This window comes from Ailuropoda melanoleuca, chromosome 2 (assembly GCF_002007445.2).
Source record: "Ailuropoda melanoleuca isolate Jingjing chromosome 2, ASM200744v2, whole genome shotgun sequence".
Lineage (NCBI taxonomy): Eukaryota > Metazoa > Chordata > Mammalia > Carnivora > Ursidae > Ailuropoda > Ailuropoda melanoleuca.
The window spans coordinates 66,867,100-66,881,955 of NC_048219.1; the positions used below are offsets into that span (position 1 = coordinate 66,867,100).

Genomic DNA, 14,856 nt, shown 5'->3' on the forward strand with positions numbered 1-14,856 from the left:
AAAAAAAAAAAAAACCTCTTAGTTAGTAATAATTGTCACTACAATGATCAGTGTGCCAAATTTAATTCACAGATAAATAAAAGGAAACCTTGTAAGCTGGGCAGAAGTCTAGTATAAGTGTAGGCTTTGGTGTAACTCTGTGATAGTTAAGAAACAAGCCCTTACAATATATTTCAGGGGTCTCGATGCCTTTATATTCAAGATGTTCTTCCAGCTGTCTCCTCCAGTTCATGGTCAACTGCCTACTCTCTCTGGAAAGAGAGATACTAGCTGCTGCTATCAGCTGACCTACATCCCTTCCCCACAACCCCCAGGATAATTTCTTTTTCAGAAAAGTTAGCCCTTGCTTAGAAGCTGCCACAGTGGGTTGAATTATCTGATCCCTGTCATTAAAGGTGGCAGCCACGCACTCGAGAATGATGTGGGAAAACTCCAGTGAGAGTGATAATTAAACTTGGAAAATGAAGGGTCACCTTCTTTCATTCAGCTCATTGGGTTTGGCATCAGAGTAATTCCAAAACAGTGGGGGATATTCTACTCTCAGCATGGCAATATCTAGGTGCAACACATTATTTCTATGGGTTCAAATGGGAATGCCACTTTAATTGTATTTAAAATGTTATTTTTGAATTGGGGAATAAAAATGTTAGAAATTAGTTCTAAGAATATAGAAAAAGAATAATGAGTATAATCTAAATGGTGAAAGAATTAGAAACAAGAAACGCATACATTGTTTTCTCAGAAGAAAAAGTATTATAGAAGAAAATTGTTTCCAGGGAAATTGAAAAGAACATTTAAACGTGCCTCTTCTTTCTACTTGACTGTGGAATCACAAAGCGAAGGTTTCATCTCAGCTTTCTTATCTACTTACTGTCATTTCTAGGAGGCCATTATTTAACATCTCACTCCTGCCCAGAAGAGGGTAGATAGAACTTAAGACCAGCCATTGGTGGGAGTTCTCTTCCAGGAAAAATGATTTTTTCCAGATACATTGGCATATCTAAATACTACAGAAGCAATATTTGGGAAAATTATATTTCTTATGTTGCATTAAAAAGTAGTCTTGAAATTTTAAAGGCCTGAAATGATACTGCAGTATGTGTGTTAGAGACCACTATCATTAGACAGGAGCACAGATGCCAAAAGCAAATTTCAAGTATAAATTCTGGCTTCACTGTATATAATAATCCCTCCTAATCCATGGAGGATATGGTCCAAGACAGCCAGTGGATACTTGAAACCATGGGTAGCGCTGAACCCACTAAATACCACGCTTTTTCCTATTGAGACATACCTACGATAATGGTTTAGTTTATAAATTAGGCACAATCAAAGATTAACAACAGTACCTAATAATAAAATAGAACAATTATAACAACATACTGTAGTAAAATTGTGTGAAGGTGATCTTTCTCTCTCTCTCTTTCAAAATACCACATTGTACTGTCTTAGCTCTTCTTGTGATGATGATGTGAGATGATAAAATGCCTATGTGATGAGACGAAGTGAGGTGAATAACATAAGCACCGTGACATTGCTTTAAGCAACTACTGACTTTCCAACAATATATCAGAAGAAGGATCATCTGCTTTTGGATTGTGGTTGACTGCCAGTAACTAAAACCACGGAAACTGTTAACTGTGGATGAGGGGGACCACTATAATAGCTGTGTAACCCAGGGCATGCTGCTTAACTTCTGTTTCCTCTCAGTTTCCCCTCTGTGAAATGGGGAAAGTAATAGCACTTATCTTATAAGATTGTTTAAAGAATGAGTGCTAAAATATATATGGCATTTATAACAGTACCAAGCACAGTTTAATATTATAAGAGCTCAAGCTTATTGCTATTATTATTATGTTATTGCATGTTCAGTACCTAGTATAATAATATAATGTTATTAATAGGGATGCCTGGGTGGCTCAGTTGGTTTAGCATCTGTCTTTGGCTCAGGTCATGATCCCAGGGTCCTGGGATTGGGCCCCGCATTGGGCTCCCTGCTCAGCGGGGAGCCTGCTTCTCCCTCTGCCTGGCGCTCCCCCTACTTGTGCTCTCTCTCTCTTTCTCTCTCTCCCTGACAAGTAAATAAATAAAATTTAAATATATATATATATAAATAATTCTTCTTATGGTTGACCCACTTTTTCTCCTTGTCATTCTGAGAAAAACTTGCCACAAGATTTGGGTCCTTTAAGAAACAAGTATCTCAACATAATTGCTGTAAGAGTTGATTGTACAATGTGAACATACAGATGATTTGCAACATCATTTTCAGAAAGTGAAAAATTCCTAATGAACAGAAGCTATAGGTTTCATATGGGTCTTGATAATTCCCTTCATATCCGAAGGTTTGACTTGAGGAAGATTAATTATATTCTATATGTCTAAATTTTGCTTCAATGTAAGAAAACTTTGAAACAATTAGGACTTTCTAAAACATAAAAAATAAAAACAAAACTTGATGGGTTAGACAATAGTATGATAGCAAAAGTCCCTTTGTAAGATTTTCTAATTTATCAGTTTGTGGGAAAACACCCACAAATTTCATTAGATTTTAAAATATTTATCATTAGAATACTTAAACCATTCCAACTTGTCTTTGAATCTTTTTCTACAAATAAAGACACACATGGCTCAAACCTCAACCTCCATTCATCACGAGCTCTGAGAGAGAAAATGAGGCGGGGAGGGGGAATGTGTGTGTGTGTGTGTGTGTGTGTGTGTGTGCACGCATATGTGCATTGAGGTGAGGGAAGGGGAGAAAAAATGAATGAATAACATCAAGGACAACTCTAACCATCTATTGAAGAGAAAATACCATCTACAGGTTTAAAAAACTACTGGCAATATATTAAAATCCATAAAGAAATTAAATATATGTGATCTTTGTGCACGGTACTTTTAAAGAAAGGGTTTTATAAAAAAACAGTGACTCATTTAGTATAAAGGTATTAAAATTTTTCGATAAATTATTTCCCACTGAAAAAATATAAATACACTATATATGAAGATATCCTGCTTCTGCCTCAGGTTTATATTTAAAATGATTTATAGTCTGCAATTTCTTCCTAAGGTCATCACCTTCATAAATACTAGCCACATCCAGTGAAAATCAACTCAATAAAATGAGTATTTCATTTCTCTTCCTCCTGCTTATGTAGATACTTCTTCCATCTGCATGGCACCCATTTATAACAAAGCCTCACATTGTGCAGATTTTTATGAGTTCTTGAGCTTTTCTTTCTTTTTTATCTTTCTATGCATCAGCAAAGCAACTGGCAGATTCTTTAATAAAATATATTATACGCATTAATATTTATAAGCCTATGAATTGGATGTTTAAATAAACATTCACCAACTTATGCCAATTCTTTTGTTTTAGACGTTAAATCACACTTACATTGTCTGGAAAGTCAGCTTTTAGTTCAGTGACACTTTGACACCAATATGCAGCCGTTTTTTCACTGATGAGCTCAATATTCAGGAAGGAGCTTTGTCCAGGGCCATACATGGGGCCAGAGGTAGTCCCCCGGATGATTCTAGGTGAAACATTTGTCACGATGTCCTGATAAAAGAGTAAAAATATTGGGTCTCCTTTTGACAAAGAAAAACTACAATCTTTATTCTATGCTCATTTCCATATGACAATATTTTACCAAGTCCTTTCTCACATTTTTACAGAAGGATTTTAAAAATATATTTTAAATTACACATGAACATAAACTACTTCCAAATGAAAGAGTAAAATATTTGTTAGTTTTATTTAAATTACTTCCTGTAATTGCAAAGTTAGCATAGTAAAAAAAAAAAAAGTTAAAATATGTAAATTAATTTACACTGGTTTTGGGCATACATATTTTAATTTGTTTGCAATTAAATAATAAATAAAAACCTGATAAGTAAAATATAAGAATATCATTTCAGTCTATTTAATCCAAATACCATCAATGAGTTTTTAACTCCAATAAAAGCCAATGTTTTGTAAAGAAAAAAATATTTTTCTTAAAAACCAATTCCAATGTAAATCACCCAAGGAGTACATATTAATACTACTGGCTCATCAAACTTCAACACATATAACAAACTAACTGGGTCAGTCAACTTACCTATATAGGATTCTAACTATAAATTCACATTCAATGAGCACTCACTTCTCCCAAGACTGAAATGAGGATATCAATAACTTCCTGATAACTATAAACAGTAAACAGTCAAATTAACTTGCTTGTTAAGTGTAATTAACAATGCACAACTGCTTCTAAAGCTGTATTAACAAAGAAGAGTAACATTCTTACATTACTAAAAACTAAAAAGAAACGAAGAAAAATGTTTCTTTAGCCAACTTCCAATTAAAATTAATTTTGAGTAAAGGTCATTTAGTTAAGGATTTATCAGAATTAGTCATTTAAGTACCCCTCCTCACCATCTTGTCACTTTTAGTGAGATAACATGAACCCCCATTAGTATATAGCAATTAAGGTCAATTTACATATTTTAATTAAGAACCACCCCATATAAAACAATTAGCGTAATAGGCATACTAACTGGATTTCATAACATTTGGACGTTTTTCCAACTAGATAGACAGGAAACCTTAATTAGCATTAATTAGTGCTGATCTGCATATGTTTGATAAGGCATACCCTTGCCACAAAAGATTATTTATTCCTGAATCTGCCAAATGCTACAGTTGCAGAGGATGAAAGGACTTTTCTTCACATTGCATGTTAATTTCTAGTAATTTACATTCACTTTTACATTCGAATTAGTATATTATAAAATAAATGGTATAAATGTTACAATAAGCCTCCTTAAATATGTACATTTTTACTTATAGGAATCCTGCCAGTTAATGTTTTACTAATTAAGCCATTCCACTTCTATTGTAATTGTAGGCAACACCACCAGCCTTACTTTGATTTGCTATTGTGAAACAGTGTTTCACAATCTTATAATGGGTAAAATGAAAAGTAGAGTCACTGCAGGAAGCTCAAGCCTAGTGGGTCAAATTTCTGTCTTGGCAAATGCTTAAATGCATGTCTGCATCCCTGCAGGTGGCTTCCGTGCAGCTCACCCAGGTAGGTACTCTCATGCTGCCGTGGTCTGAGGAGACAATTCTAGGAAGAAGTAAACCTGGTTTTCCTCCATACTCCAATTTTCAAGAGCCATACTCTTTAAGACTTTAGGTCCTCATTTCCTCTGCTTTACCCCTTACCCTAAAAGCCTTTCACCTAGATAAATCCATTCTAGGCCACAGGTTGTGATCTGCATAGAAACACTTGGCCTAGGAAGTGAACGGAGTCCTATTTCAGTTCATCCACTCATGTGCCCTGGCACTGAATAGTTCCACAAATGAAGGGCCACCTATTTTAAATGACCATTTTATAATTTAGTGGCACCTCCTGCTTACTGAATGTTCCTGCCCATTCTTCAGGTCTTAGCTTAGACTTCCAGTCCCTTTGAGAAACCTTTCTATCTCTCCAACATCATCAGAACTCAATAAGCTGCTCTGACTTATGGCACCATAGCAATATATACCTTCCCCAATTGGCATTCTTAACTATCTATATTAACTATCTATATTGTGACTATCTATATTCTGGTCTGAACCTTCCACTAGAGTGTAAGGTATGGAAAAGGAGACACTCTCTTGTTTGCTATTACATGCCCAGCTTCTAGCCTGGCCTTTAGCAGGTGCTCAAATGGTTTTTAAAGAAGCCTAGAGCAAAACCCTAGGCACTAGAATGGGTCTTGGCCTGAGGTGTGGGAACTATATGGGATTTATTGCTGGCCTTATTCTGTTTCTGAACAGACGTGTGGGTTTGGGCTTATATTCAAATTTCAGGTACAGTTCTTTGCTTAGATCCTTTCCTACTAGTCTGTTACTCCAGAATTGGGGGCTTTCCTTGCTTCCGCTGATAGCTCAGGGACCCTTTCTCTGAATACAGCTCCCTACCACCAACCATAGCTAGATCCTGAAAGTAGTGTGCTTGACACAGATTATCCATTACTCCACCTCTCTCCTCAGACATCTCAGCCTACTGCAGAGCTTAGATAACAGGAAGCATGCTTGAACTCATCACCCTGTAGCTTCTAAGAGATCTCCCCAATTGTTGGTCCTAACTTGCTGGGTTTATCTGATCTCTAGGATCCAAATACAATGGCCTCATTCAAATACAATCTGACTCTAGGGCTTTTCTGGGTCAGCTGGATGTGAATTCCTAACCTAGTCCATGGCTCCCTAGGGGATTTCTTAGCCAATGAGCCTATCAGGATTTTAACCAACTATACTTGCTTCTTGTGTCCACGCCCTACTAGGCTGGGCCCACATCTTCACAGTAGGTTTTGGATTTTTTTAATATCATAAAAGAAAAAAAAAAACACAGAACGGAAAAATTGTACCCATACTGAGTAAGGAAAATCTCAATGGTCCAGTAAATCTAAGCCATATGCTTTTGCACAGTAACCCTCCTCATAGCAATTAGGTCAACAACTCAATGGCCAAAGGGTCAATAAATTGACAAGATTTAATTGGAGGACAGTCAAGCAAATGCTTCCTTCTTAAAATGCCCCACTTTAGTGGTAACTTAAAACCTAAAATTTTGCCATTAGAGATTTTTCCTTTGTGTACTGTGACTTCAGTTTAAATTTAATGTTAGAGTTGTTTTATTTTTCTCTTCTATAATCTGGTATTAAACTGTAAATATACCATGGGGGAATTTTCAATGAGCTCCTTAACAAAGATCAAACAGGAAGTGCAAGGCAAATCAAAGGGGATTTTTATCTACTTTATAATAGAGGTTGCTTATTCCTTCATGTTGACTTAACGACAGGCAGTATTTCTCTGAACAGGTCAGTTTTCTCTCTCCTTAACTCAAGCAAAGAAAAAAAGATCCTGAACAACTGCCCAAACTACATATGCCTACTGTGTAGAGGTTGTCAACTATCAGTGAGTCATGTTGCCATCCTAGCAATTTAAAAATTCAGCATATTCCAAATTCAATAAAAGTGCCCAGATTCCAAGATTGTCACCCAGTGATGAAACAGTAATAGAAATCTTATTCCAGGTTTTCTTTCCCAAATCCATTCATATTTGCTACTTTGTCAAAAAAAACCTTCTCCACTGTCTTAAGACTTCTTAGAATTGTTAAATTAAGTGGAAGATGAATGAAAATGGATACAACCAATTATCCTGGGTTATATGATTATAGAGCTAGAGCTTCAATAATTGGGCAATAACTTACTAAAGCTTTTGACCTGGGAATACTAGAATTTGAGCATGATTTTATAAGATAATATTTTGCTTTAATATTTAATAGCTAAATTATATTAGCATTGCTTAAGGGACTTAATATAACAAAATAAACATATTCAGAATATTTAGAACAAATGAGTTCATTCTCTATAACAAAGAAGATCAATTACCATAGTTCTAATCTTCAGTGCATTAACAATATACAGATTTTTTTAAATTGATGTTTATAGGTAAGGAAATGTTAGGTGATATCTCTGCTTTATGTGATATTGTAACTACCATTATAAAATCGAGCATTAGTGACCTCTTAACATTTGAAGTGATGCTAGTGATTTTTCAGCATTAGTAAAGAGATTTAAATGGTAAACAGGCTGATTATATTTGCTTGTTTAAGTTCAGTTACTTGACCTCTCTTATCCTAAAAAAAACCTATCGTGTTTCCATGGTTACCACTGGATCAAGATAGTCACAACGGTCTCAGTGAACAGAAAAAGAAACTTTGCAGAGCTGTCTTGGTAAGAGGCTAGGAAAAGAACTGGGGTCCAAAAAAGTTGAATGAAAATGAAAAATACAATTTTCAGAATGAGCCACAGCTACTGTGCCACAACAGATTAACTTAAAACTTGAGTGAAAAGAGCAAGCTGTGGAAAAATATATAGAATATGATACCTAAAACAAGCAAAACAACACAACATGCTGTTTAGTGAAACATATTTATGTGACCAAATATAAGTAAGAGAATAACTAAAAATAATTCAGGAGAGTGGATGCTGGGGGATCATTGGGGATGGTGGAGCAAGGATGATTCTAAAAGTATTAGTGATTAGTTATTTTAAAGAAGCTTTACTCCCAAACTGCAGAAACACATTGGTAAATGAGAAATCTGTTTAATGAAATTTGTGGTATCATAGTGCATATTGTTATGAGCCACAGAGAAAGTTATATCGGTTTACCTGAAAACCTGAAAACCGGTCATTTAAATCTTAGGGGTAAGTTGTTCCTTTTTTTAATTTCCAAAATTCTGCTGTAAACTGATTGTTTTTGTCAAACAAATCTTTTATTTTTTTTTATTTTTTATTTTTTTTAAAGATTTTATTTATTTATTTATTTGACAGAGGTAGAGACAGCTAGCGAGAGAGGGAACACAAGCAGGGGGAGTGGGAGAGGAAGAAGCAGGCTCCTAGCAGAGGAGCCTGATGTGGGGCTCGAACCCATAAAGCCGGGATCACGCCCTGAGCCGAAGGCAGACGCTTAACCGCTGTGCCACCCAGGCGCCCCAAACAAATCTTTTAATTAATTAGTTTTATAAGCTAGAATTACAAAAATTAAATCAATTGCATGACAAACTGTCTTCTAAAATAGATCACTTTCTGAATAACTGGGATTTATCTATACATTATTCCAGAGTAGAGGAGAATCATTTTGCAAACAAATCTAACAACAAATATCCTGTTACATAATATGGTTCTATCATTATAAATTTGGCATACGGCTACCCTGGGAATAGCAAAAAGTAAAATAAAATTCAACAGTGGCCCAGTTTCCAATACAACTCCACGATTATGAAAGAACTCTCTAACATTTTATTTTCTTCATGAACTAAGTATATTAATATTTGATTATGCCCCAAAATAAATGTTATAATGGTCAGAATAATCTCTGCTTGGTTGTTTTGGGGGGGCAGAATGGGTAGGATGAGAATTTGTTCTTAATACATCAATTTTTCCATCCTAGGGTCTTATATAAAGATAGCACTCAAAAACCTGAAATTGTGACAAAATTTACCCCTTTGTCATCAAGAACTTTAAATCTGTCTACCCTCATGGAAAACACAGTAAACAAGAGTAACAGTGTTATCTAGAAATACAAGATAAATTATCAGAGAAATACTGGCATTGAAATTGTAGAAAAAATAATAATTTAGATTTTTATAGCACAGATCTTTCACATACATCATTTTATTTGATCTTCATAATTCTGTCATCATGCTGCTAATACTAAAACTAGGGGTTAGAGAAATTAAAGGCAATTGTCCACTGCCGCCCACTCTAGTGAGCATTAGAGATGAGACTAGAATTCAGGTGCATTTATATGATATGAATAATATTAGCGACCACTTCATATTTGATGCAGGTGATACCTGCATCTAATTTTAGCACTAGTTTTAGCTGCAAGAAAAACAAGTCAATTTAAACAAGTTAATTTTTTTTTTCATAAGTGGAATGTGGTATTTACTTTAAGAAAAAGGATTACTTCCCATAACAGGAAGGAAATGCATTTCAAAATGTTTCTCTGCCTCTTTGTTGGCTTCTATTTGCATAGCTCTTCATTCTTCCTTCTTTCTATAGAGGGCTTCCTCTGCTACAGTTCAAGTTCATATGATAGAACCATAGGCCCCTGACAGGTTCCAGGTTATAAGGTATAGGTATAGTCACACTCAAATCTTGTAATCTCTCAGGCCCAATTTTACCCTGGTGGCAGAGACTCTAATGGGTTTAACTTGGGTTTGATACCCCTTCTCTAGTTAACTATATCTAGCAGAGGAGAATTAATTAGGATTCATCTATATGCTCATATAAACAAAGATGGAGTAATTGAGAGCTAAGCTAATAGTTTTAAAGGAGTCTTAAAGAATCTACTACACCAGGACTAGTCTTTGCAAGATTCACCTTAGAAAACTTGGAAGAAAATATCATATGGACACTGACAAAGTAAAATTAACTAGGAAAGTGGATGTAAAATGGACAAAATTACTACTGGTAATGAAATGAAACTTTCTATACAGTCTTGAATAAACCATGACAACCCATTTCCTATTCCTGCAGTCCCAAACCTTGCAAGATCAAAATTGTAAGATCTCTTTAAAAATCCTCTCCTGTTTTTAGGTTATGTTGGGAATTCTGTGATTCCAGGGTGTTGGTGTGCTGAAGACTGTCCACGCAGACAGCCTGGCGTACATTCGGTCTCAGTCTCGCACTGGACTGAATCGACACAATGGATACCCTGTGTATGAAGGGTAAGAGAGTAGAAGTAAAAGGAAAAACAAACAGCACGTTGTGTTCTAGAATGAATAGGAGGAAATCCATTTACAACCTGACTAGGCTTAAAGAGGGGAACAATGAATAGAAACTGAATATACTGAATGTCTCCTATATGTCAAGGAAGGGCTTTACTCACATACTCTCCAGTGCTCGCTTTGGATCAGATGTCCCCACCTCTTAGTGCCAAACATCTAGAGGATCTGGTATTTCACACTGCTCAAATATGGAGATTAATTTTTTGAATTTTATTTATGTCGTACTAGTAAAATAGTCAATCATGGACTTGTGTAGCCTTTTGTCTTTCCTCTTGCCCTTTTTCAAAGAGCCTATAACTTTGTAAACAGGACACCAAAAAGTAATTTGTTTTGTTCTTTGACTCTCTCATCTGTCTTCACTATATGCTTCACTCTATGACAGAGAGGTTGTAGGATTGTAAGTGAAATATTATAATACATATCTGACAGGTGGTATTTGATAAATACATATTTATTCATTCATCAGCTCATCAGCTTCAGGAATAGTCAAAACAGAAGAGTTCAGGCACCTGGCCTTAACCAGTACACAGGCTGAAGCTGAAAAGCAACAGAAAATGAGGATGGGAAGATTGTGGAGTTGGGTCCGATTAGAGAGTCCTGAATGACTGTTTTAAGGAGTTCAAACTTTTTTCTGCAGGCTTTGAGAATCCATTGTGTTCTGTCTCCTATTCAAGTTATTAATACCAATAGCTCACAGCAGCTGTGCATTCACAGAGATAAGTTTTACAAGGAACAGATGAAGAGCTTTTTCAGAGCTGATATCAGATGGATTAGAACGTGATTAATCAACAGACAGACTGATTAAATTATTGGGTTCACTGTTCAGATAAGAGGTTTTGGATACACTCTGCCAAACTGTAATTAACTTAGAAATTTCTGCTGGCCTGCTTATAAGATGATCATGTGATATGCTTTGAAGAAATCTTTTAAGGCCCAGAACAGCAGCTGTGAAGGTGTAAGCATGAGTCAGTTTTAATAATTATTAATCATCTTCAAGTATTAAAGCAGAATTTTCATTGAAAATAATAAATATATTTTTTTAAACTTTACTTTTTATAAAACTGGTATAAATTCTCTAGTTTTATTCTAGACGCCACTGTAAATGAAATGGCTATTATTTAAGGAAGGAAGCATCTAAAACAATCAGACAGGAGTTTTCTATTGCTGCAGTATGGTTAACAAGATATTAAAAAAAAAAAAAACTCTCACAGTATAGTACATTTAAACAGACTGGACAGGGATATGAAAAAAACAAAAGATGAACAACTGAACTGGTGTCATATTAAACAAGGAAATTTCTTCAGGATCAAAAATGACAACAAAGCAGAGATTCGCCCTAGCCTGTAGGGTGGTGTCTGTTCTCAAATGTTTCTGCCGGTCCCTGATGGCCTAGAGCCTGATTTCTAATGACTTAAACACACCTGAGAGAGCAGAAAAAGTGAGGGCCTAACCTTAACGTAGGACAAACAAAAAGCGATGCTCTTAATTTGTGAACTAGAAAACAACCAGAAGGCATTGGTGAGGTAAATGTCCATTTTAGCCTTAATTATGGATGAAAAAGAAAAGATGTCTCCCTTAGGATTTCAAACTTGTGTGGGCTGCAAAACTTCAGGATGAAAGTTTGGTTTAAAGGTGGCTCCTGGTTATGGTGTCCACAGATAACTAGGGGAAACAATCTCAAACTGTCTCTGGAGGGATTTTTACCCCAGGTATCAAGAAATCCTCATAAATAAATTTCCATGAAAAGTGAACTCATAACAGAAGAATTCTGCTAAACAAATGAGAAAAAAATATCACAAGTGAGAGCCAGTAGGAAGAAAAAGCTACAAAATCAGATCCACAAAAGAATACAGATGCTGACATTATAAGATATAGAATATCAATGATTAATATGTTTGAAAAATAAAAGAGGGACTTGAATGTATAATCAAAGAATAAGAAACTCAAAACAACATGAAAGTTTAAAATATAAGCAAAAGGAATTTCTAGAAGTTAAAAAATACATATAGTACAAATTGGGAAAACAGAACCTTGATAGTTTGGGGTAAACAAGAGATGGGACCTAGCTGAAGGGAATTAGTCCGCTTGATATCTGTGGGAAGATTAAATGGGATGCAAAACGTGATTTGGAGGTTGAGAGTCATGGAAAATAGAGAGAGAATGAAAGGAGAAATCTAACTGGGGCTCCCAACAAGATAATGGGGAGTCTTGAGAGAGGCAATAGTTCAATAGATACTGATAGGGGAGCAGAGGGCAAGCTGAGGACAGGGCAGGGGATGACATCCCGCAACCCTCCCCCAAGGGATATATGTGATGTTTCTTGGGCACTCCTGGCTGCCCTAAAGGACGGAGAAATAATTAACCTATAAAGACCACAATCCTGCAAGACTTGAGTCTCCCTCAGTTTACAAAAAGCATTTCTATCAATAACATAGCTTCCAGAAGGGAATGTAAATACAATTAAATGTCTTTATAACCTGCAGACCCTAGACAGATACTTCTAGGAATCCAGGAAGTTCCCAACTATCTTCATGTTAATGCCTTACTAGAGGGGTAAACAACATTAACCTGACAATGTCAAGGCCTCCAATATCCTGGGAGTCTTCTTTAACACATGAAAGTGCTTTCTCAACCTCCCTTTTTCCTTACCTCCCCCAACCCCATGGTATATAATCAGCCACCCCTCACCACCCGGGGCAGCAGCTCTTTCTGAGCAGGGTCCTGTGCCCATGCTTTCATAAACCACTATTTTGCACCAAAGATGCCTCAAGAATTCTTTCTTGGTTGTTGGCTCCGGACTCCACCCCACTGAACCTCAACTGTATCCCACAACCTCATCAGATATTATTAGGGATTCAGTAGAATTAATGAGAGGCACCAATCTTCAAATTCAGGGAAAACAACAAACTCAAGGAAATTTTTTTTAAATTGACACCTTGTAACAAATAAAATACCAAAAACAAACAGAAAACTTAAGAAGTAGCCAGAGAAAGAAGAGATTACCTACAAAGGAAAAGCAGGTTGACAGTGAATTTCCTGACAGTGACGATGGAAGTCAGAAGAGAGTAAAATATTTTCTCTAAAGAAAGAACGTTTAAAAAAAATAATTAATTTAAAAAATGAAGAAAAGGAAGGAATGTTAACTGAGAACTGCATAACTTCAAAATCATAACTCAAGAATGAGGATAAAATAATTACATTTTTGAACAAAAGGAAAAATGAAAAAAATAGTATACAGCAGAGAAAATGAATGAGCTGATGTTACTTCAACTAGGATGGTCATGAAAAACAAAATATTGTACAATAACAAGAATAAATCAAGTTGCATAAAAATGTAAAACTGCATGATTTTATTAAATGAAATATAAAAACAGGCAAAACTAAACAGCACAGAGATATATATGTGGTAAAACATATACAAAAGCAAGAAAACGAAGATGACAAATTCTAAGTCATTGATGAGGGAGCAGAAGGCTGGCTGAAAACAAAGCATAAGCTGACAAGCTGTAACCTCCCCCCACCCCCACTCCTGGGTGGGACATGTGTGACATTCTTCCAGGAACCTCCCAACTATCTTAAATGTTAATACTTTGCTAGAGGGGAAAACAACCTTAACTTGACAATGGCAAGACCCTCGGTATCTTGTTGGTCAGTCCCCTTTAGCATTTGAAAGTTGTTTTGAAAACCTCCCTTTTTCCTTACCTCCCCCAACCCTGTAGTATATATCAGCCACAGTTCAAAACCCCGGGGCAGAGCTGTTTCTGCCCACAGGTCCTGTCCCTGTTCCTCAATAAAACCACCATTTTGCACCAAAGACATCTCAAGAATTATTTTTTGGTTGTGGGCTCTGGACCTCCCGCCACCAAACCTCACCTATATTCCAAAACCACAGCATCATGACTCTAGAGGGAAAAGAAAGGGCTGTATTTGAGTAGGGGGTACATAGAATCAAAGGTACAGGAGTATCTAAGGTTCCTCTTTCCATATGAAACGTGAAAAAAGGTATTCATTCAATTATTTCTTCAAATGTATATCCAAATTATATACATTCGTTTGTATACACACTATGTTTCATACTGAAAACAAAAAATCATGGGATGCAGACCTGAAGATTATTCTAGAGGCAGCTAGCTAAGACTCTAAGATTGGTCTGTGCTGCCTCAGATTTGATGCCAGTGTTTATATATGGCCCTGAATGATGTCTTAGGAAGAGTACTGCTTCTGGTCATTCCTCTAACAAAATGATGAGACTGTATGACATGATCCCTTACATAACTTTTGGCTGATACTCATTAGGATAACAAAAAGTCATTTATCTATAAAACATAGAAACAAAACATTTCAGATCGGAAGTGTTACTACCTGAAAATTTTTTTGGCCCATGACAAAAATTTATGGCTAAAGAGTAATCTCAAACTCATTAAAATCACTTCAGGTAACACACACACCTGACTGTCTTTGGCTGTCTTAGGTAATCCTCCCCACCAATATCCTACTGACCAAAAATGAGAAAATGCAGTAAGAGGGA

At 36.0% G+C, this 14,856-nt stretch overlaps 1 protein-coding gene across 5 annotated transcripts in view; it reads right to left on the reverse strand.

The window, feature by feature from the left end:
* The window catches only part of DPYD (dihydropyrimidine dehydrogenase), a 966,631-nt gene that overhangs the window by 493,885 nt on the left and 457,890 nt on the right, over window positions 1–14,856 (reverse strand). For all 5 annotated transcript variants that reach the window (XM_034653966.1, XM_034653962.1, XM_034653963.1 and 2 more), the window contains one exon: window positions 3,398–3,562. In XM_034653966.1, coding sequence (XP_034509857.1) covers window positions 3,398–3,562 — 165 coding nt within the window. The remainder of the gene's footprint in view (window positions 1–3,397; window positions 3,563–14,856) is intronic.